General features: G+C 46.8%; 1 protein-coding gene across 9 annotated transcripts in view; it reads right to left on the bottom strand.

Moving 5' to 3' along the window:
* Positions 1–21,304, bottom strand: part of TCF3 (transcription factor 3) — a 90,806-nt gene that overhangs the window by 5,258 nt on the left and 64,244 nt on the right. For 3 of the 9 annotated variants that reach the window (XM_060785034.2, XM_060785035.2, XM_060785037.2), the window contains exons 14-19: positions 20,436–20,509; positions 18,907–19,098; positions 17,746–17,875; positions 15,973–16,135; positions 14,314–14,552; positions 1,421–1,566 (exon numbers count right to left, since the gene is read on the bottom strand). In XM_060785034.2, coding sequence (XP_060641017.1) covers positions 1,424–1,566; positions 14,314–14,552; positions 15,973–16,135; positions 17,746–17,875; positions 18,907–19,098; positions 20,436–20,509 — 941 coding nt within the window. In that variant the 3' untranslated portion in view covers positions 1,421–1,423. Of the gene's footprint in view, positions 1–1,420; positions 1,567–2,868; positions 3,096–14,313; positions 14,553–15,972; positions 16,136–17,745; positions 17,876–18,906; positions 19,099–20,435; positions 20,510–21,304 lie in introns of all 9 variants that reach the window. The other 6 variants (XM_060785040.2, XM_060785043.2, XM_060785039.2 and 3 more) reach the window with 4 other exon arrangements.

Raw genomic sequence — 21,304 nt, 5'->3', positions numbered from 1 at the left:
TAGCATTCTAAACCCCACCAATGAGAGAATTGGGCCAAACTTCCCCCATGACCCACAGAAAATACTGTGTTTTCTGATGGTCTATGGTGACCCCTCTGACACCCCCTCGTGACCTCCAGGTTGAGAAACACTGGTCCAGCTCAAGGGAAGTCATATGTCTATGTGAAAGGAATCTAGGAGTCTTAGGAGAAACCCAGGCTGAATGTGAGTCAATAGTGTGATGTGGTGGCTCTAGCTAGCATTACTCAGGAGACACCAAAGACCCTCCCTCCAATGACATTGCAGGTTATAGTGAGTGCCATGAACATGTCCAAGACGCCTGCCAATGTCCTCCACAAACACCATACTGCCCAACACCCAAGTGAAGGCTTTCATTCGGGGAACATTTCATCCTAGATTTTATGTGTTTCCTCCACTATGGACTTCCCAGTGTTTCTGACTCTCTCCATTGGTGTGGAATTTGCATGTCCTCGCCACTGCCTTTCCCATAACCTTTCCTATTCTTTGCTATGTCACACAGCAAAAAGAGGAATTGATCAGCAACTGAACATACTAGAGAGGTTTGGGGAGAATTTACCATGATTTATAGGAGTTATAGGACCTGGAACTAACTTGGCACACAGAACCCCCATGACCAACAAAACATATTGGAGGCCTTTGGAGGGATTTATAGGAGTTGTAATTCACCAACATCCAGAGCACACTCTGAACCCAAACAATGATGGATCTGGACCAAACATGCATACCCAATATGCCCGAATTTGAATACTGGTGGGTTTTGAGGGGCCTGGGCATTTGGGAGTTGTAGGTACTGGGATGTATAGTTCACCTGCAATCAAAGAACACTCTGAACTCCACCACATATGGAATTGGACCAAACTTGGTACACAGAGGCCCCATGACTAGCAAAAATATTGGAGATCTTTGGGGGACATTCACCTTGATTTGGGGGAGTTGTAGTTCTCCTACATCCAGGAGTAATGTGAACCCAAACACTGATGGGTCTGGACCAAACTTGGCACACATATGTGATATGTGTGTCTGGACCAAACTTGGCACACATATGTGATATGCCGAAATTAGGGGTTCTCAAACTTTTTAAGCTGAGGCCCAGTTCATTGTCCCTCAGACTGTTGGGAGCCAGACTATAGTTTGTTATTGTTCCTGTTATGTTGCCTTCAAGTTGTTTCAGATTCCGTGCGACCCCATGGCAAACAATCCTCTCACAGAGTCTTCTTGCCAAGATTCATTCAAAGGGGATTTGCCTTTGTGGGACTTGCCTAAAGGCACTGAGGGGGTTCAGAGCCACATTCCAATGTTCAAATCACATTCCTGATCTTGGGCACCTAAGAGAGGATGAGTACTACGCCCAGCCCTCACGGGTTTGACATCCATGGATTGGATTGTTTGGTGGCCTTACCTTCTACATATGTCCCACGGGGTTGTGCCCATCTCCGAGACCTGGATGTGACGCTGAAAGGGCCATTTGGGGGTCCCCCACGACGCCTGACACTTTCTCCTCCTCGCGGCGTTTCAAGCAGGCCGCCTTCGGGTTCAGGTTGCGCTCTGCAGCAGAAGAAAGCGACGGCGGACATGGGGTGAAGGCCGCTTGCAAGAGATACTTTCCCCAGCCTCCCTCCCACTTTCCCCACAGAAAACGAGAAGAAGCCAGGAAAAACAGGTAGATGCAGAAGCACAAGAGAGATCCCGGCACGGGACGCCGCTAGGACTGCATTTATGCATGAGAACCAACCCAAAGTGGGAACAGGATATTTGGATTTGGAGCACCCACCTGCTCCCCACCTGACTGAGGAAAAGGACACAGAATCTGTTAGGAAAGTCAAAAGGAACTGTGCCTTTCAATTCATAGGGTCTGAAGGCCATCTGGTCCGGCCTCTTCCTGTATGGCAAAAATTGGACCACATTTATTTATTTACGGCATTTCTAGCCCGTCTTTCTCAGCCCTAAGGCGACTCAAGGCAGGTTACAGATTGGCAACCATTCGATGCCATACATTCATAAAAATACAATTAAAAACATTCAGCATAATAATATTAAAAGCATGTAAAGAACCATTAAAAACATATAATTACATGGCCCTTCCAGCTCTATGAACTGCAATGCACAGATCCTGAATGAAGCCCACTCAACTTTAAAGACCCCCGAAGGTGGAAAGTCCACCATGTCCAGAACCATGAGGTCGGAAAGCACCCCAAGGGCCACCTAGTCCAACATCACCATGCGGAAATGCTTCCTTGAAAGGAGGACCACCACAAATGGCGAGTCCACTACCCTCTGAGGTGAAGAGGTTCTTCCAAACTTTTAGGTGGAATCTAAACAATGTCCACCCAACTTCAATTAGAAGACCTTCAAAGGTGGAGGGTCCGCCATGTCCAGAATCATAAGATTGGAAAGCACCAATCACTGTTGGAGGACCTCCAAAGATGGCAAGTCCATCACCCTCCGAGACGAAAGGGTTCTTCCAAACGTTTAGGTGGAATCTGAACAATGTCAACCCAACTTCAGTTTGAAGACTCTCAAAGGTGGTGGGTTTGCCACATCCAGAATCGTAAGGTTGGAAAGCACCAATCACTGTTGGAGGACCTCCAAAGATGGAAAGTCCACCACCCTCTGAGGTTCTTCTGAATGTTTAGGTGGAATCTCCTCACGGTTTGAGTCCATCAGTCCGAATGGCAACCAACAGGGCAGTGAACAACATAGAAGAGAACTGAGCAGAACGGGCGACAGGAACAGGCAGAAACACACATGCAAAGGCGAACACACGGAGCAGGAAGCATGCCCACAGACATGTGACCTCAAGAGTGGAAGGAGCAAGGACCCCGACCCACCCCCCTCCAGGCGCCGTACCTCGTACTTGCTGTTCCAAGCCCAGAATGACTTGGACGGCTTGCTGGAGGATGATGAGCTTGGTTTGAGCTTTGTCTGTTTTTAAGTGCATCTGGCACATGCGTCCCAGCTCTTTAAAGGCCTCGTTTATGTCCCGCACGCGAACCCTCTCCCTGGCATTATTGGCCATCCTCCTCTCCCGGTCCCTCAGGTCTTTGTCTTCCAGAGACAGCGCCTCATCCGTACTGCTGGGGTTCACACAGCACCACAACAGGGAGGGTTAGTCAGGGAGCGAAATTGGGGGAACGGGTGGTGGGTTGGTGAGGGGAGCGGTGCCGAGGTGTGGAGGAGAAATGTCCAGGTGGTCACGGGCCAAATCAGTAAAGGCCAGGCGCCAAGCCCTGAGGGCGGCGGGACAGATGCCTTCAAGTCTTAGGACCGGAAGGCAAACCCATGACGGGAGTGGCTCAATGTGTAAGCATTTACACTTGTCGAGGGCCGGTTCAGGGTCTCTCGGACTGTTGTAGGTCAGACTACAGTTTGTAGTTCTTGTTCTTGTTTTGTACCTTCAAATCATTACAGATGCAGGGTGATCCTAAGGCAACCCTCTCACAGAGTTTACTGATTCCAAGGGGATTGATCTCTGTCTTCCCCTGAGGCTGAAAGAGTGGGACTTGGCAAAAGCACTCAGTGGGTTGCAAGCCACAGTCCCAGGTTCACTATGCCATGCTTTCTGAATTCTTTCCCTTTCAGTTTCCTGCCTACCTTTCCTCCTCCCTTCCTTCTCTTCCTCCTGTTTCCTGCCTACCTTTCTTTCCCTCTTTCTCTTCCTTCCATTTCCTGCCTACCTTTCTTCTTCCCCCCCCTTTCCTGCCTACCTTTCTTATCTTCCTTCCATTTCCTGCCCACATTTCTTCTCTTCCCCTTTTCCTGCCTACCTTTCTTATCTTCCTTCCATTTCCTGCCCACATTTCTTTTCCTTCCCCCTTTTCCTGCCTACCTTTCTTCTCTCCCTCCCGTTACCTGACTAACTTTCATCTCTTCTTCCCATTTCCTACCTTTCTTCTGTTTCCCGCCTACTTTTCTTTCTCTCTCCCTTCTCTCCCTCTTGTTTCCTGCCTATCTTTCTTTCTCCCTTTCTCTTCCTTCAATTTCCTGCCTACCTTTCTTCTCATTCCCCCTTTTTCTGCCTACCTTTCTTCTCTTCCTTCAGTTTCATCCTTACCTTTCTTTCTCCCTTTCTCTTCCTTCTGTTTCCTGCCCACCTTTCATTCACCCTTCTCTTCCTTCCTTTCTACCACCCTACCCACCTTTCTTTCTTCCCTTTCTCCTTCCCTCTCTTTTTGCTATATCTTTTTTCTTTCTTCCCTCCCCCCATTTTGGAGATGAGCAAGAAGAGGGAGGAAAGGATACCCTCTGTTTTGGAGGGAGATAGAAGAAAGGAAATGAATGGAAAGGAGAGTAAAGGAGCAATAAGACAGTGGTGGTAGCAGCAGGATACAGTAGGGGCCATGTAAACACCCTCATCATCATCATCATCCTCTATCCTGACTATTCCTCCTGGCTCTTCCTCCCAAAGAAAGTGGCTAAACAAACCAAAGGGGAAAGGGAATTACATCCAACTCTAATTCCATCCATTTCCTCCCAAACAACAAACAAACAAACCATGGTTTGTGATGCTGCCTCATTGACAGACTGAGAAGCGAGGAGTCCCAGTACGGATTCAACACTATGGTTTGAATCCTGGTGTGTTTAGCCCCTCCCACCAATGGGAGGGGCCAAGCAGGGCAACTCTCGCACTGTTTTGAAGTCTCTAATCTCAGAACTCATGCAACGTGTTTCTAGTTCAATACCAGCTAAATTATACTGTTTAGCTGGTATTGCACCATCTGACATCTGTTGGGAAGTAGCATGTTTCTTGTCTCTTTTATGACAAGATCAGGGAGTTCCCTGGAAGCAGGATCAGAGTAACACCCAAAACGAAAATAACGTGGCCCTTTAAGATGTCCTTGGACTTCAGCTCCCACCGTCCCTTGCCCTTTGCTTATCATTGATAGATGCTTTGAGTCTCCTTGTGGAGAGAAAAAGCAGGATATAAATAAACATAATAATAATAATAATAATAATAATAATAATAATATAAGGGGAGCCTGTGGGGCTCCAAAATGTCCTGGATTTCAGACTTGACAACTAAGGAGGTGCCTCTACACCGTCGAATTAACACACTTTGGCACCACTTGGAACTTCAGGGCTGGCTTTAGCACCGTAGGTTAATCACCAGCTGCAGCTGCAGTAAATCCTGCCAACCAAAAGGTTGACAGTTCGAAGTTGGGCCAGGTGAGCTCCTGACCTTCAGCCCAGCTCCCTGCTCACCTAGCGGACAGGGAACTGGGCTCCCAAAAACAGCAATGTGAGTAGATTAATAGGAACCATATTAAGCGGGGAGGTATTTTAGGCATGGCCTTTCAATCAGAAAAAGGAGGAAAGTTTACGAACAAAGAAAGCTATTCAGCAAGGAGATGGAGAGACAGAACCCCTGTGGTCGGACACAGAGCACAGCCTCCAAAGATTCCAAAAGATTGGAAAAAAGCCTATAGATACCTCTATCTGTAGCCTGTCTTGTCATTGTATACTCGGCATTGAATGTTTGCCATATATGTGCGTTCTGTGATCCACCCTGAGTCCCCTTCGGGATAAGAAGGGCGGAATATAAGTACTGTAAACAAACAAACAAGCTGCCATGGAATCATGCCACTTGTACTATTGCAAGGTCTTTGCCATTCTCTGCTAAAGAGGGCTGGCTTCTCCCTATTCAAAACTCTGAAATATTTCCTGTGTTTATGGGTGGTTTCCCCTCCAAGGCCTAACTGAGACCCCATTAAGCTTCAGAGACGGGATGAGACTCGGTGTCCTTCGGGTATTGAAGGCTTATGTGTGGTTTCCAATGTTTTGGATGCCAAAAATGTTCCAATGTTTAGAAAGCCAAAACCAAGGTCACAACAACATGTTATAGAACTCCAGTATGCTGATGATACCGTAGTCTGTGCGCATTCAGAAGAAAACCTACAAGTCATTCTAAACACCTTTACAGGAGCATATGAGGAGCTCGGCCTGTCATTGAACATTGAGAAAACCAAGTGCCCTTCCAGCAGTCAGCAGCCAATCCCTCTACAATGCCAGAAATACAGGTTAATGGTGTAACATTAGAAAATGTTGACCATTTCCGCTACCTTGGCAGCCACCTCTCCACAAAAGTTGACACTGACAATGAAATACAACACCGCCTGAGCACTGCAAGTGCAGCATTATTCCGAATGAATCAGAGAGTGTTTGAGGATTGGGAAATCTGTAGGGAGACCAAGGTGCTTGTTTAAAAAACTATTGTCCTCCCAACCTTATTTATTTATTTATTTAGACAATTTCTACCCCGCCTTTCTCACCCCCCCCGGGGGGGGGGGGGGCCTCAGGGCGGCCAACACAGGCAACAATTCAATGCCAACAGTATCAAAACAACAATATAAAACAGCAATATAAAATCAATTACATAACAATTAAGCAGTGATATTAATTAAAATTACATAGTCACATAGAACAAATCACATAACCACAGGTCATAAAGCCATTCCCAATTTTCAAACAATCCTATTGTCCGAGTTCAGTGCCTAAAGTGCTGTTATGCCCACTAGCCAAAGGCCTGGCTCCAAAACCACATCTTTAGTTTTTTCCTAAAAGTAAGGAGGGAGGACGCCGATCTAATCTCGCTGGGGAGCTAATTCCATAAGCGGGGGGTCACTGCCGAGAAGGCCCTGTCCCTCGTCCCCACCAGACGTGTTTGAGACGCTGGTGGGACCGAGAGCATATGCCTGCAAAATGTGAACTGTCTACAGATGTTACACTCAATTCTTGGAACAATTCCATTAGCGTTGCCTCTGAAAAATCCTGCAAATCTCTTGGGAAGACAGGCGGACAAATGTCAGCGTGCTGGAAGAAGCAAAGACCACCAGCACTGAAGTCATGCTCCTACACCACCAACCCTGCTGGACTGGCCACGTTGTCCGAATGACTGATCACTGTCTCCCAAAGTGGTTACTCTACTCTCAACTCAAGAACGGAAAACGGAATGTTGGTGGACAGAAAAAGAGATCTAAAGAGGGGCTTAAAGCTAACCTTAAAAACTATGGCATAGACACCGAAAATTATGAAGCCCCTGGCCCTTGAGAGCTCTAACTGGAAGTCAGGTGTGACCAGCAATGCTGCGGAATTCGAAGAGATACGAATGGAGAGCAAAAGGGGGAAACATGCCAAGAGGAGGGCACGTCAAGCCAACCCTGACCGGAACTGCCTTCCACCTGGAAACTGATGTCCTCACTGTGGAAGAACAAATAGGTACCACTTTAAGCAGGGAAGTAATAAAAGTTGCCCATAAGGACATGCCGGCAAGAACATCTAAGGACAACAAAAGCTCCTTGGCATGGAAGATGGAGCAATAGTACCTCCCTATGGCTCCAGATGCCGGAGATGGAAAGAGATGGGAAGCCTTTACCTTTGTTTATGTACTGTCTATCTTTGTTAATTGTATAACGGCATTGAATGTTTACAGTATATGTGTCCTGTAATCCGCCCTGAGTCCCCTCGGAGAGATAGGGTGGAATATAAATGGTAAATGTATCCTCTGATATTAAGTCTAGTCGAGTCCAACTCTGGAGGGTGGTGCTCATCTCAATTTCTAAGAGTTGGTGTTGTCCGTAGATGCCTCCAAGGTCACATAGCCAGCATGACTGCATGGAGCGCCGTTACCTTTCCCACCAAAGCAGTACCTATTGATCTATTCACATTTGGATGCTTCCGAACTGCTAGGTTGGCAGGAGCTGGGGCTAACAGTGGGAGGTACCCCACTCCCCACTGACCTTTCGGTCAGCAAGTTCAGCAGCTCGACGCTTTAACCTGCTGCGCCACTGGGGAAATATCAATTATGAAGCCCTGGCCCTTGTAGGGAAAAGCCGTTCCCAAATTGGCCTCCTTGTCTGCCTTTCTCTATTCTGTCCTGTCTGTTAGACTGATACTTCTTAGAGACACACCTCTTTGTATTTTAAGTATCTGAGAACATGGCAAGCCTCTGAGTCTCCGTTGTGTTTGCCTCCTGTGAGCCTGGGGAGAGACAAGGTGTCTGCAGAGAGCAAGGTAAGTTAGCTAGCTAGATCCTAACTTTCCTGGCTAGAAATGTAGTTATTTCAATAAAGCCTTTTGCAACTTTTCAAGTTTGACTCTGCTGCTGTAAATGGCTGAAACTCATTTGCTCTACTGCTTTCCTCAAGAAGCTTTTGATCTCCTAGACTGCTGCTACTGTTGCTAAACATGGAGACAGATAAGATGTCTGCAGAGAGGTATTTATTATTTATTTATTTGCCGTATTTATACCCTGCTCTTCTCACCCCTTATATACACACACACACACACACACACACACACACACAGGTACCTAGGTCCTAACATTCCTATAGATAAATGTTCTTTCAATAAGGTCTTGTGTAAACTTATAAAGCTTGACCCTGGCTCCTGTAAATTGCTGAAGCTCATTTACTCTACTGCTGCAAATTGCTTCTGCTCAAATAGCCTGCTTCAGGGAAGCAAGCTTGCTCCAGCCATGTACACAATCCATCAGCCATTGCAAGAAGGGACACAGAGTTTTATCTATGCTGTCGATCATGCCATCACCACCCAAGCAGGGAGCTTTGAAATGGTTGAACAGAAGCTCTCCAAAGCTTTAGGTGCTCTTATTGCCTATTACAGGGGAAAACAGTTAATTCCTAATCCATCTAAAATGCAGACGTGTGCTTTTCACTTTAAGAACAGACAAGCATCTCGAGTTCTGATGAGGACTGCCTGGGAAGGAATCTCACTGGAGCATTGCAGCACACCAAAATACCCGGGAGTCACACTGAACCATGATCTGACTTATAAGAAGCACTGCTTGAATATCAATCAAAAAGTGGGTGCTAGAAATAATGTCATACCAAAGCAGACAGGCACAACCTGGGAATCACAACCAGACACAGTGAAGACATCTGCCCTTGCGCTTTGCTACTCTGCTGCTGAATTCGCATAACCAGTGTGGAACACATCTCACCACATTAAAACAATGGATGTGGCTCTTAATGAGACATGCTACATTATCACAGAATATCTACGCTCTACACCATTGGGAAAATTATACTGTTTAGCTGGTATTGCACCATCTGACATCTGTTGGGAAGTAGCAAAAAGTAATGGAAGGACCAAGGCATTGACACCTCTGGGCCATCCCGTTCAGATATCAGCCAGCATGCCGACACCTTAAATCAAGAAATAGTTTTCTAAGATCTACAGAGATTCTCGAAGGAACACCTCAGCAAGCAAGAGTCCAAAAGTGGCAGGTGAAAACCCAGAACCACAATCAGTGGCTGAGACCAGATGAGAAACTCCTTCCTGGGCACACAGAAGACTGGCAGACTTGGAAGGCTCTGAACAGACTACACTGTGGCACCACGAGATGCAGACCCAACCTTAAGAAATGGGGCCACAAAGTGGAGTCCACAACATGCAAGTGTGGAGGACAGTAAACCACAGACCACCTACTACAATGCAGTCTGAGCCCTGCCACATGTACAACGGAGGACCTCCTCACAACCACACCAGAGGCACTCCAAGTGGTCAGCTTCTGGTCAAAGGAAATTTAGTATAATGCCAAATTTTAACTTTGTTTGTGGTTTTTCTATATATTACAACTGCTTCTGACACAATAAATAAATAAATTTGCTCTACTGCTATACTCAAGAAGCTTCTGATCTCCTAGACTGCTGCAACTATTGCTGCCACCTTAACTTTTTCAACACGTTCCCCTTTTGATTCGACACTGGATTCAATGGCGGGAGCACACAACACAGCACAGGAACCGGACCGTTAAATGCGGCCAAAAGTGCGGACACAGCAAGGGGATCCAATATGGATGAACAGGGAGCGGGAGGGAAGGGAAAACATTCTGAAAGTCTCCAGAAGAGTGGATGACCAAGGGAGTAAGGCATCTAGGCCTAAGGAACACATTTAGCCTTCGAGTCTTTTTCAACTAAGGTGAATCCATCGTTGGGTTTCGGAGCAAAGTTGCCATTACCTTCCTCTGAGGCTGAGAGAGTGGGTTTCCATGGCCCTGCGCTGATCTGAACCTGGGTTTCCGAACCTCAAACCATTATATCACAATCTCTCTAAGGCTTTGAAATAGGAAAGTCTACAGGGAAGTGCCTAGAAATAGCTTTGTGTGCCAAGTTCCGCTTCGAGGGTCTCACTCCCGTTTGCCTCCAAATTTTCAATTATTATCAGAACGACCTGTGTGCCTCCTTGATTAATATATACGTATATATACATGTGTTTTGTATGTGCATGTGTGATGTTCTTGTTGTTTGGTCTCTCTCTGAGCAAGCAGCAAGTACAAGGTAGAGGGAGGGAACCACCGCGAGGTCACGGCCGGGGTCTGTCTGTAGGAAAGCAGGAAAAGGAGGGGAATGAACGGAGAGAAAAGGCAGAGGAGGAGAAGACACCAAGGCAAATAAATCAAAAATAAATAAAGTCCATACATGTTACGACAGGCTGAAAGAAAGGGGAGGCGGGTTAGACCGGAGAGAGCGGGTGGATCCCAGCGTCGCAACATGACGGCAGAGAAGAGAACAGGCCTGCGATACTTTACAAAAGGAATCATACAAAAAAACTGCAGAAGAAAAGAGCAAGGAGCGAAAGGAGTTAATCCTGCCGGGATGCACTTTTGGGGATGAGAGGTTAAATGCCCGCATGCAGAAGCCAAGCATGAAGAAAGGTGTTGGGGGTGAGGGACTCGAATCCAGCTCCCGTTCCAAGGCTGTCCACCAGATTTTTGCCCTAAACTGGACTGGAGAGACCTGAAAGGTCCCTGCGGGGTCACCAAAAAACAATGGTGTTGATTTGGCAACTACTGATGGAAGGGGAGAGACGGGACCGGACGTTGGAACTCAGCCAAAGCCTTCACAAGTTTATAGTCCTCCTTTTCTGAGCACCTGGCTAGCCCCTGAGTCCTCCATGTTTGTTCTTCCCCTGTGAGCATGGAGGGAGGCAAGATGTCTTTAGATCATTGGACATTAGGCCAGGCCCGGGCAAACTTTCTAACTTGGAGGCCACATGCTAATACTCCCTGCTAGGAGGACTGGCTTTCAAGTGACGGAAGGAAGAAGGGAAGAGAGAATGAAGTAAAGATGGAAAGGAGGAAGGGAAGAATGAAAGGGTGGAAGGGAAGGAGGAAAGAGAGAAGGATGGAAGGAGAAAGGGAAGGAGGGAGGAAAGAGGGAGGGAGGGAAGGAAGGGCGAAAGGATGCAAGGTAAGGATGGAAGGAAGGAAAGGAATGAAAAAGAGAAGGAAGGATGAAAGGGAGGAAGGGAAGGATGGAAGGAGAAGGATGAAAAGGTACAAGGGAAGGAGGGAGGAAAGAGGGAGGGAAGGAAGGAAAGACAAAAGGGAAAGAAGCGTGAAAGGAGGCAAGGGAAGGTTGGAAGAAAGGAAGGAAGGAAAGGAATGCAAAAGAGAAGGAAGGAAGGATGAAAGGGAGGAAGGGAAGGATGGAAGGAGAAGGAGAGAAGGAAGGAGTGAGGAAAGAGGGAAGGAAAGACAAAAGGGAAGGAAGGATGACAGGGTAGAAAAGAAGGATGGCCGGAAGGAAGGAACGGAAGGAGGAAGGAACAAGAAAAGGAAGGAAAGACCAAGTTGAAGGAAGGAAGGACAAAAGGGTGGAAGGGAAGGATGGAAAGAGAAAGGGAGACAGAGGGAAGGAGGGATGAAAGAGGGAAGGAAGGAGAAAAAGGGAAGCGAAGGATGAAAGGAAGGAAGGAGAAAGAGGGAAGGAGGAAAGGAGGGAAGGAGGAAGGAAAGAGAGGAAGGCAGGAAGGACGAAAGGGTGGAAGAGAAGGAAGAAGAGGGAGGGAAAGAGGAAGGAAAGAGAGAAGGAAGGTAGGATAGGATGGTGAGAGAGAGGAGGGATTGAGAAAAGAGCCCAAGGGGGCTGCATTCGGTCCCTGGGCCTGGTTTTGCCTATACCTGCACTAGGCCCGAACTTTCCTATAGCAATGTAGTTATATTGAAACTTTTAAAGCCTGACTCTGCTCCTGTAATTGCTGATGCTCATTTCCTCCACTGCTGCGTTCTAGGTGCTTCTGATCTGTAGAACTGTTGCTTCACACTTTTAAATGCTTTCCCCCTTTTGGAAATGACCAAACACAGGATGGGTGATCCACTGGGACCAGAGGAAAAACCTTTGAAGTTGGAGACAGTTAAAACCCGCTTTAGCACAGCAGGTTAAACCACCAGCTGCAGTAAATCTTGTCAATCAAGAGGCTGACAGTTCAAAGTCGGGGTCAGGGTGAGCTCTTGACCTTTAGCCCAGCTTCTGCCTACCTTGCGGTTTGAAAGCAAAATGAGAGTAGATAATTAGGGACTGCTTAAAAGCAGGGAGGTATTTAAGGCACCCATAAGGCAATGCCAGAAAAATGCTGGTGATTCAATCAAAGGAGGAAGTTTACAAACAACAGCTCTTTGACAGGGAAAGTGAAGTGACAGCAGCCCCATGGCCGGAACTGAGCACATCCTCCAAGATGCCGAAGATGGGAAAGCCTATTTATACCTCTATCTATGTACAGTTGTCTGTCTTGTCAGTGTATAACGGCATTGAACATTTGCCGCACATGTATGTGATCTGTCCTGAGTCCCCTTCAGGGTGAAAAGAGAGGAATATAAATGCGGTAAATAAATAAATGAACTTTTGGGGCCAGTGTCTTCCATTTGTTGAACTCCTGAAACTGTCCACCACCCATATCTTGCCCATACTTGAAGTCAAAAAACCAAGAAGAGTGGAAGAAAGGAAACGAGAGGGCAGAGAGAGTATGTTGAACCAACTATGTTTTTTCACAGGAACGGGTCACATGCGGGGAAAGAGAGGTACCACTTTACAGCTTCAGGAGTTATGCATTCGGTTTGCAGCTTGGGATATCTTTATATGAGAAGAAGAATTATGAGAAGGATTACGAGGATGGGAAGTTTGCCCAGAACTTTCTCCAGAAACATCCCATCCTGGGGTTCGAACTTGCATCCTGCTTCTCCTCTGGCTAAGCTAGTAATGACTTCAGGGAGGGCTTGGCTCCTAAGGGGGGGTTTTGGAACACTATATAACAAAATTTGAATAATGTTCAGTTTCTGGCTTGAAAGTGTTATTTCCTGTTTAATTGCGTGGTACTTACTTTGAAAGTTGTTGTTCTACTCCAGAAACTTGGTTATTTTGTGGCTGCCCCAAACTACATTGAATTGCTTGAGACTTGATGAGAGGTTCATTGACAAACTATAGTAAAATGTGCTGCAGGACGTTCTGCAAAATCAAAGTTTTTGTAGGGTTGCTGTGAGTTTTCTGGGCTGTCTGGCTATGTTCCAGAAGCATTCTCTCCTGATGTTTCACCCACATCTATGGCAGGCATCCTCAGGTTGTGAGGTCTGTTGGAGTTTCCAACAGACCTCAACATCCAGCCTGTTTCAAAGCCTTCAAAGGAGTCTCCACCACACTTTGGGGCAGAGAGTTCCAGTGCTGAACAGCTCTCTCACAGTGAGGAAGTTCTTCCTAATGTTCAGATGGAATCTCCTTTCCTGTACTTTGAAACCATTGCCCCATTGCATCCTAGTCTCCAGGGCAGCAGAAAACAAGCTTGCTCCTTCCTCCCTATGACATCCCCTCACATCTTGATCCCTGGCCCTCATCATGTCTCCCTCTCAGCCTTCTCTTCTTCAGGCTAAACATGACCAGCTCTTTCAGCCACTCCTCATAGGGCTTGTTCTCCAGATCCTTGATCCTTTTAGTCACCCTCCTCTGAACACATTCCAGCTTGCGAACATCTCCCTTCAGTTGTGATGCCCAGAATGGGACACACTGTGATTCCAGGTAAAGTGGTCTGACCAAGGCAGAATAGAGGGGTAGCGTGACTTCCCTGGATCTAGGCACTAGATTCCTATTGATGCAGGCCAAAATCCCATAGGGAAAAGGAAGGTGAGAGGGATGAAAAGGAACCACAAAGGAACAAGGCCAGCATGCAGAAAGGGCTCACGCTTCCCCCCTTCAGTTTCTCAGTCCAAATGCAGCACAAGAGGGCGAGGGATGCAGACCTGACCCTCCCGCCTCGAACGAACAATGTTGAGAAGTACGTACAACAAAACAAACCACACACAAGCAAAACAAAACAGAAAACACACAGGATGCGAGAATCGAGAATCCAAGGAAGCAGCAGCAAGCACGGAGACACGCCGGGGCCGGACGGCATGGCGGTTCCCGGCATTGGCATTGGAGTTGGCGGCAGAGGGGTTGGAAGGACAAGACAGACAGCCCCCATGCCGTTCCGAAAAAAACCTCACCCCGTCGGACGTCCTCCACTAACCTCGGACTTGTTGTTCCAGATTGAGAATGACCGAGACGGCCTGGTGTAGGATTAGCAGTTTGGTCTGCGGTTTTTCGCTGTTAAGGTGCAGCTGGCACATGCGCCCGAGCTCCTTAAAGGCCTCGTTGATGTCGCGGACCCGCAGGCGCTCGCGGGCGTTATTGGCCACCCGCCTCTCTTTCTCCCGCTCGGCTTTTTGCTCTGGGGGAAGGAGGTCATCGTCCTCATCCTCGTCTTGACTGAGCGTTTGAAACACAAGAATGAGACAAGGAGAAGAGGGAGGTGGGTGATGAGGTGGGTGGTTTGGGGGGGGGGGGGGGAGGACATCTTTCTCATTTTCCACACCTCGGCACCGCAACATCGTCACAATTATTAACATGCGGAGGGGAGGAGGGGGGGATTAAAACCAGCAATACATATCACACAATGCAGAACAATTTTTCAACAAAGGATGGAAACATACCATAACTAATCTCTACCCCAAAACACTGACTAATCCAGTGTTTCTCAACCCTCAAGACCCCTTAATATAGTTCCTCACATTGTAGTGACCCTCAACCATAAAATTATTTCCATTGCTACTTCATAACTGTAATTTTGCGACTGTTATGACTTGTAATGTAAATATCTCAGCATTTCTCAACCTGGGAGTTGGGACCCCTGTGGGGGTCGCGAGGGGGGGTGTCAGAGGGCTTGCCGAAGACCATCAGAAAACACAGTATTTTCTATTGGTCATGGGGGTTCTGTGTGGGAAGTTTGGCCCAATTCTATTGTTGGTGAGCTTCAGAATGCTCTTTGATTGTAAGTGAACTATATATCCCAGGAATTACAACTCCTAAATGTCAAGGTCTATTTTCTCCAAACTCCACCAGTTGGGCATATTGAGTATTTGTGCCAAGTTTGGTCCATATCCACAGGGCTCTTTGGATGTAGGTGAACTACAACTCTCAACCTCAAGGTCAATGCCCACCAAACCCTTCCAGTAATTTTCTGTTGGTCATGGGAATTCTGTGTGCCAAGTTTGGTTCAATCCTATCATTGGTGGAGTTCAGAATGCTCTTTGATTATAGGTTAACTATGGAAGTTCACCTATGGAAATCTCAGCAAACACAATTCCCAAATAACAAAATCAATCCCCCCCAACCCCAGAAATACTCAAATTTGGGCATATGGGGTATTTGTGCCAAATTTTGTCCAATGAATGAAAATATAGCCTGCATATCAGATATTTACATTACAATTCATAACAGTAGCAAAATTACAGTTATGAAGTAGCAATGAAAATAATTTTATGTTTGGGGGTCACCAGAATATGAGGAAAAGGTTTGTAGTCACAGAGAATGAAGCACCCCCCTGTGGCCGGAATTGAGCATAACTTCCAGGATGTCGAAGCCAACTTAATATCTCTATCTGTCTGTCTGTCTTGTATATCTAACGGCATTGAATGAGAAGGGTGGAATATAAATACTGTAAATACATATATACATACATACATAAAATATGGTGTAAGGACGAAGGGAGCTTGCAACAGGCCGGTCCTCTTTCATTCTAGTCTGAGAGAAATGAGGGGCAATCCTACTAATATCTATGGTTTGGACCCGGGGGGGGGGGGGGGCTGCCCTACGTTATGCTTTGGGGAGAGAGATAAACAGCGGAGACCTGTTCACTGAGCACCTGGTTCGGTTGCGCGAGCCTTTCAGCTCCTTCTTCTCTTCCTCCGAGTTGTCTGCCACTGACGTGTTCTCGTCGTCCTCCTTGTCTTCCCGCTTGATCTCACTGGTGCCCGACGAGACGCTGGCCCGGCCCAGACCGGCCGTCAGACCTTCAAAGGGAAGCATGAGTTACTACCGGGTGGGTGGGGGGATTCACTCTGGCTTTTAGTCCAAACTTTGCAAGGACCTGGGGTAAAATTTACACTGTTCGACAGGCTATGGCTCAACTATAGCCTCCCTGAAACTAGTTGACATTATAATGTATATACATCAGGCATGGACCGGGCCGGCCAACAAGTGACCATCACTCATAAAAACACTGAAAAACACAGCGGAAGAGACTTAAAAAGCCAAAAAATTAAAAAAATACATTACAACTTATGCCCAAAAACCACATATACACACATATATATACACACATACATATATACACACACAAAACACATATACACAGACTGGGCCACAGCAACGCGTGGCAGACGACGGCTAGTAAAATAAAAAAATAAAAAGGAAAGAAAGAACAATACAATACAATATCTAAAATTTAACAGTATTTCAGTGGAAGAACCCAGGGGCTATCGAGTCCAACCCCCTTTATTCTGCCATGCAGTACAGTCAAATCATCCCCAACAGATGGCCATCCAGCCTTTGAAATAATAATAATAATAATAATCTACACATAATAAAAGAGTTAATATGTATGTGGCTGGGGCGTCCACTTACACAGACAAGCTCCTGGCTTCAAAAATAGTTATAGCTCCCACCCATATACGAGCTCCCACTTCCACAAACAGCTATAGCTCCCACTACTTATATAGGCTTTAGGCTATAAAGCTCTAAAAGGTTCTGGCCCAGCTTATCTGTCCCAATGTATCTCCCTCTATGAACAACTGAAAAGTTTGAGATCATCTGGGGAGGCGCTGCTCTCTGTCCCGCCTCCTTCGCAGGCATGATTGGCAGAGACGAGAGCCAGGGCCTTCTCAGTGGTGGCCCCTCGACTGTGGAGCTCCCTCCCCAACGATGTTAGATCAGCTCCTTCCCTTCTGAAAACGTGGCTTTGTGATGAAGCCTTTAGAGAACTTGTGCATTTGATGGACTTGGGACAATGACCATCGGAACGGCCCGGATTACGTGTTTAACTCTTAATGTATTGTTTTCCATTGTTTTAACATACTTTTACATTATATTTTAATATTTATTTCAGGTTACATTGTGCTTTGAGGCATTAGATTGTTGCTGCCTTGAGTCCCCTCCAGGGTGAGAAAGGCAGGGTAGAAATGTCGTAAACAAACAAACAAACAAACAAACAAACACCCAAACACCCAGGAGACACTAATTGCAGGTTATAGTGATACCATGGCCGATGGTATTGAAAGCTGCTGAGAGGTCCAGGAGAACAAGCATTGACATACTATCCCTGTCTAGCTCTCTTTGTAGATCATCCACCAAGACGATTAATGCCATATCTGTCCCATGGTCACAGTGAGGAAGTTCTTCCAGACTGAGATGGATCCAGATAAATGGTTTCATCCAAGAACCCTTGAAGATGTGAGGCCACCACCTTCTCTAGAAACTTTCCTTTACAATTTGGGTATGCCTTAGAGCCCACAGGTCATTCTATACACAGTATGTTGTCGGACTTTCTTCACAGAGGGCTCTGGATTCCAATTTTGCTACCAAGGCGGGCAATATGGTCAGGCCTCAGCTGAACAAAGCTTACCGCTGAAGGCGTCCGAAGACTGGCCTCGACTGAGGTCTGGGAGTGAACCCGCCTGGGCAGGGAGCGCAACGTGGTTGTGGAGAAGGCTGGAGTTGTTCGGGAGGGCATCGTCCGGGTGGCCACCTCCAACCTGCAATGAGAAAAGGAAAGTGCTTGGAAGGCGGCTCCATGGGATGGATGGACTTTACTACTCAGGAGACATAAATGCCCCTCCCTCCAATGACACTGCAGGTTATAGTGAGTGCCATGAACATGTACATGTCCGCCACAAACACTATACTGCCCACCACCCAATGAATGCTTTCATTTGGGACAATTTCATCCTTGATTTTATGTGTTTCCTCCACCGCAGGCACCCCAGTGTTTCTGGCTCTCTCCACTGGTGTGGAATTTGCATGAATTTGAGGGAAATTGGCCTGGACATTTTGGAGTTGTAGGTACTGGGATGTATAGTTCACCTGCAATCTAAGAGCACTCTGTACTCCACCAATGAAGGACTAACTTGAAGAATCCCCATGACAATTGAGATTGACCGAGAGGGCCTGGTGTAGGATTATCAGTCTGGTCTGCGGTTTTTTGCTAGGCCTGGGCAATCCATGGTTCTAAATGGTCCTAAAGTACTTACAAAACGAAAGTTCTGGTGGTGAAAATTTCAGAACTCTAACAAAACTTTCAAAATTTAATTATTATTTCATTATTGGTGATTTTTATGACATCACCAATGAGGAACTGCCATTTTAACTGCTTTGTATTGTACTTGTTATTGCTTGTATTTCTTGTATTGTGGGCTCGGCCTCATGTAAGCCGCACCGAGTCCCTTGGGGATATGGTAGCGGGGTATAAATAAAGTTTTATTATTATTATTATTATTTATAATTAAATTTTGAGAGTTTTGTTAGAGTTCTGAAATTTTCACCACCAGAACTTGTGCAGCTGGCACATGCGCACGAGCTCATTAAAGGTCTTGTTGATGTCACAGATGCACAGGCGCTCGTGGGCGTTATTGGCCACCAGCCTCTCTTTCTCCTGCTTGGCTTTTTGCTCTGGGGGAAGGAGGGCCCGACAGACAGCCACCCAGCCGCACAAGTCATTCACAGCTTCATGGAGAAATAGGGCCATATGTGGTCACAATAAGTCTGATCCCGCCCTGCCCCATCATACCAGGTTCGAGTGCCGGCCGGCAAGGGGCAGAACAGAGGCCGAAGGGAAGGACTGGCTGAGGCTCCCGACCGAAGTGCTGTGCGCCGAGGCAGAGGCCAGCAGGTCGTGGATCTCGCGGTTGTTCCCTTGGCCCACGGCGTGGCTCCGCAGCACGTGGATGGCCTCGTCCAGGTGGTCCTCCATCTTGTTTTGCTGTCACAAAAAGAGAGGGAAAGAGAATATTCCACCATCTTCCACGCGTTGGCCTCTGGGCCATAGAATCCTAGGGTTGGAAGAGACGCCAAAAGGCCATCCAGTCCAACCTTTTCCTTCCAGCCCGGGTTGGGGTGAGCTCCTGTCCGTCAGCCCAGCTTCTGCTCACCTAGCAGATTGAAAACAGTAATGTGGCTAGATAAATAGGTACTGCTTTAAAGCAGGGAGGTAAGAAAAAGTGTCCATAATGATATCCTGGCTATTTGATCTGGAGGTTGTCTATGGACAACAAAAGCTCCTCGGAATGGAAGATGGAACGACAGCACCTCCCTGTAGCTGGAGTTGAGCACAGCCTCCAGATGCCAGAGAGGGAAAAGGATGGGGAAAGCCTATACCTCTGTTTATGTACTGTCTGTCTTTGTTAATTGTATAATGGCACTGAATGTTTGCCATATATGTGTTTTGTAATCCGCCCTGAGTATATAAATTATACTACGATTAACCTGCTAATATCTATGAGGCCAGATGGCCACCTGTCATGAGGGATCTGATGGTGTTTTCCTTTATGACAGAGGAGGGGGGTTTTTTTGGGGGGGGGGGGAGGGAGGTCTTTTCCAACTCTGGGACTCTACAACCCTATTTCTTTCCACAAACCTGCTAATGTCTATGGGGCTGGGTGGCGATCTGTCAGGAAGGATTGGGTTTGTCTTTCTGCATGGCAGAATGGTGTCGGACTGGGTGGCCTTCGGGGGGTCCCTTCCAACTCTTGGATTCTATGACTCTAGGGCCAGGCTTAAGTATAGCAGGTTAACTGCCAGCTGCAGTAAAATCTTGCCAATCGAAAAGTTGACAGTTCGAAGCAGATAAATAAGTACTGCTTTAAGTGGGAAGGTATTTAAGGCACCCGAAAGGAAATGCCAGAAAAATGCCTGTGATTCGATCAAAGGTGGAAGTTTACAAAGAAAGCTCTTTGGCAGGGAAAGTGGAGTGACAGCAGCCCCCCCCCCCCCCCCCCCCCCCGTGGCCAGAACTGAGCACAGCCTCCAAGATGCCGAAGATGGGAAAGCCTATGTATACCCCTATCTAAGTACAGTTGCCTGTCTTGTCAGTGTATAACGGCATTGAATGTTTGCAGTATATGTGTTCTGTGATCCGCCCTGAGTCCTCTTTGGGGTGAGAGGGGCAGAATATAAATACTGTAAATAAATTAATGACTTTATGCTTTTGTTCTGCACTAAAACTCCACAGCAGCATCCAAGGTGGACATACACACAAGAAGTCGTCTACACTCTGTATTCTGGAAACAACAAGCAGAGAACTAGAGGAGGGGGACTTACCAATGTGTGGAGGGTCCCTTCGTAACTCGGGGACAAGGCACCCTGCCCAGCCGCCCGGGGCCACTGCGAAGAACCTGGGAAAAGAGAGAAAGAGGGAGCTTTGGGTTCAAATCCCATTTTGATGACACCTCTTTCCTCGTACGGAACACCAATCCAGACGGGAAAACCAGAACAGACACACTGGGTCTTGCATGTAACAGGATTTTTGTTCCTGGGTTATAAACATCATTTCCTAATTGGTTCTATCATCAAAACATGGGAAAAGTTTATTAAACTGCCAAAACTTTGTGTTGTGACTCAGGTAACAGAGATTGTCTCAACACTTTGTTTATGTTTTGCTCTAGTTATTCAATGATAATATATTATTGATATTACATTACATTATTGATATTGTATTATATATTATAACTAGCTGTATCCTGGCTACGCTTTGCTGTGGCCCTCCGAAAACAGGAATTCCAGACATGAAACAATCTGGCCTAGGGAACACCTCCCTATAAAGATTTCCCGCAGGCAGGAAGAAGCCAGGCTCTTGAGCGGCTCTCAACGGCTGCCGGCAGCAAACCCCATCCACCACGCCTATGTCAACAAAAAGGCGGGTTAGCCTGTGTGTGCAGCTCTCTCTCTCCAGCACGCCCGCATGGTCCTCTGGGAAATGTAGTTGAATCCGATCCCAGTGGGCCTCTGGAGTTATTCTTTACTGATGTGTTTTTCTTCTCGGTGCATGGGGGGGGGGGGGGGGGGGCATTTGCACATGGTTTGGGGGGGGGGTGGTGTTAAAGTTATTTCTGCTGATTTTTAAAGGTTTTTCTTTATTGAAAGACATAGACTGGATTAGTATGTGTTTTGTGGCCAAATTTGGTGACATT

Source organism: Anolis sagrei, chromosome X (assembly GCF_037176765.1).
Source record: "Anolis sagrei isolate rAnoSag1 chromosome X, rAnoSag1.mat, whole genome shotgun sequence".
Lineage (NCBI taxonomy): Eukaryota > Metazoa > Chordata > Lepidosauria > Squamata > Dactyloidae > Anolis > Anolis sagrei.
Note: the sequence above shows the minus strand (reverse complement) of the source record. Positions and strands in the feature narration are given on the sequence as shown.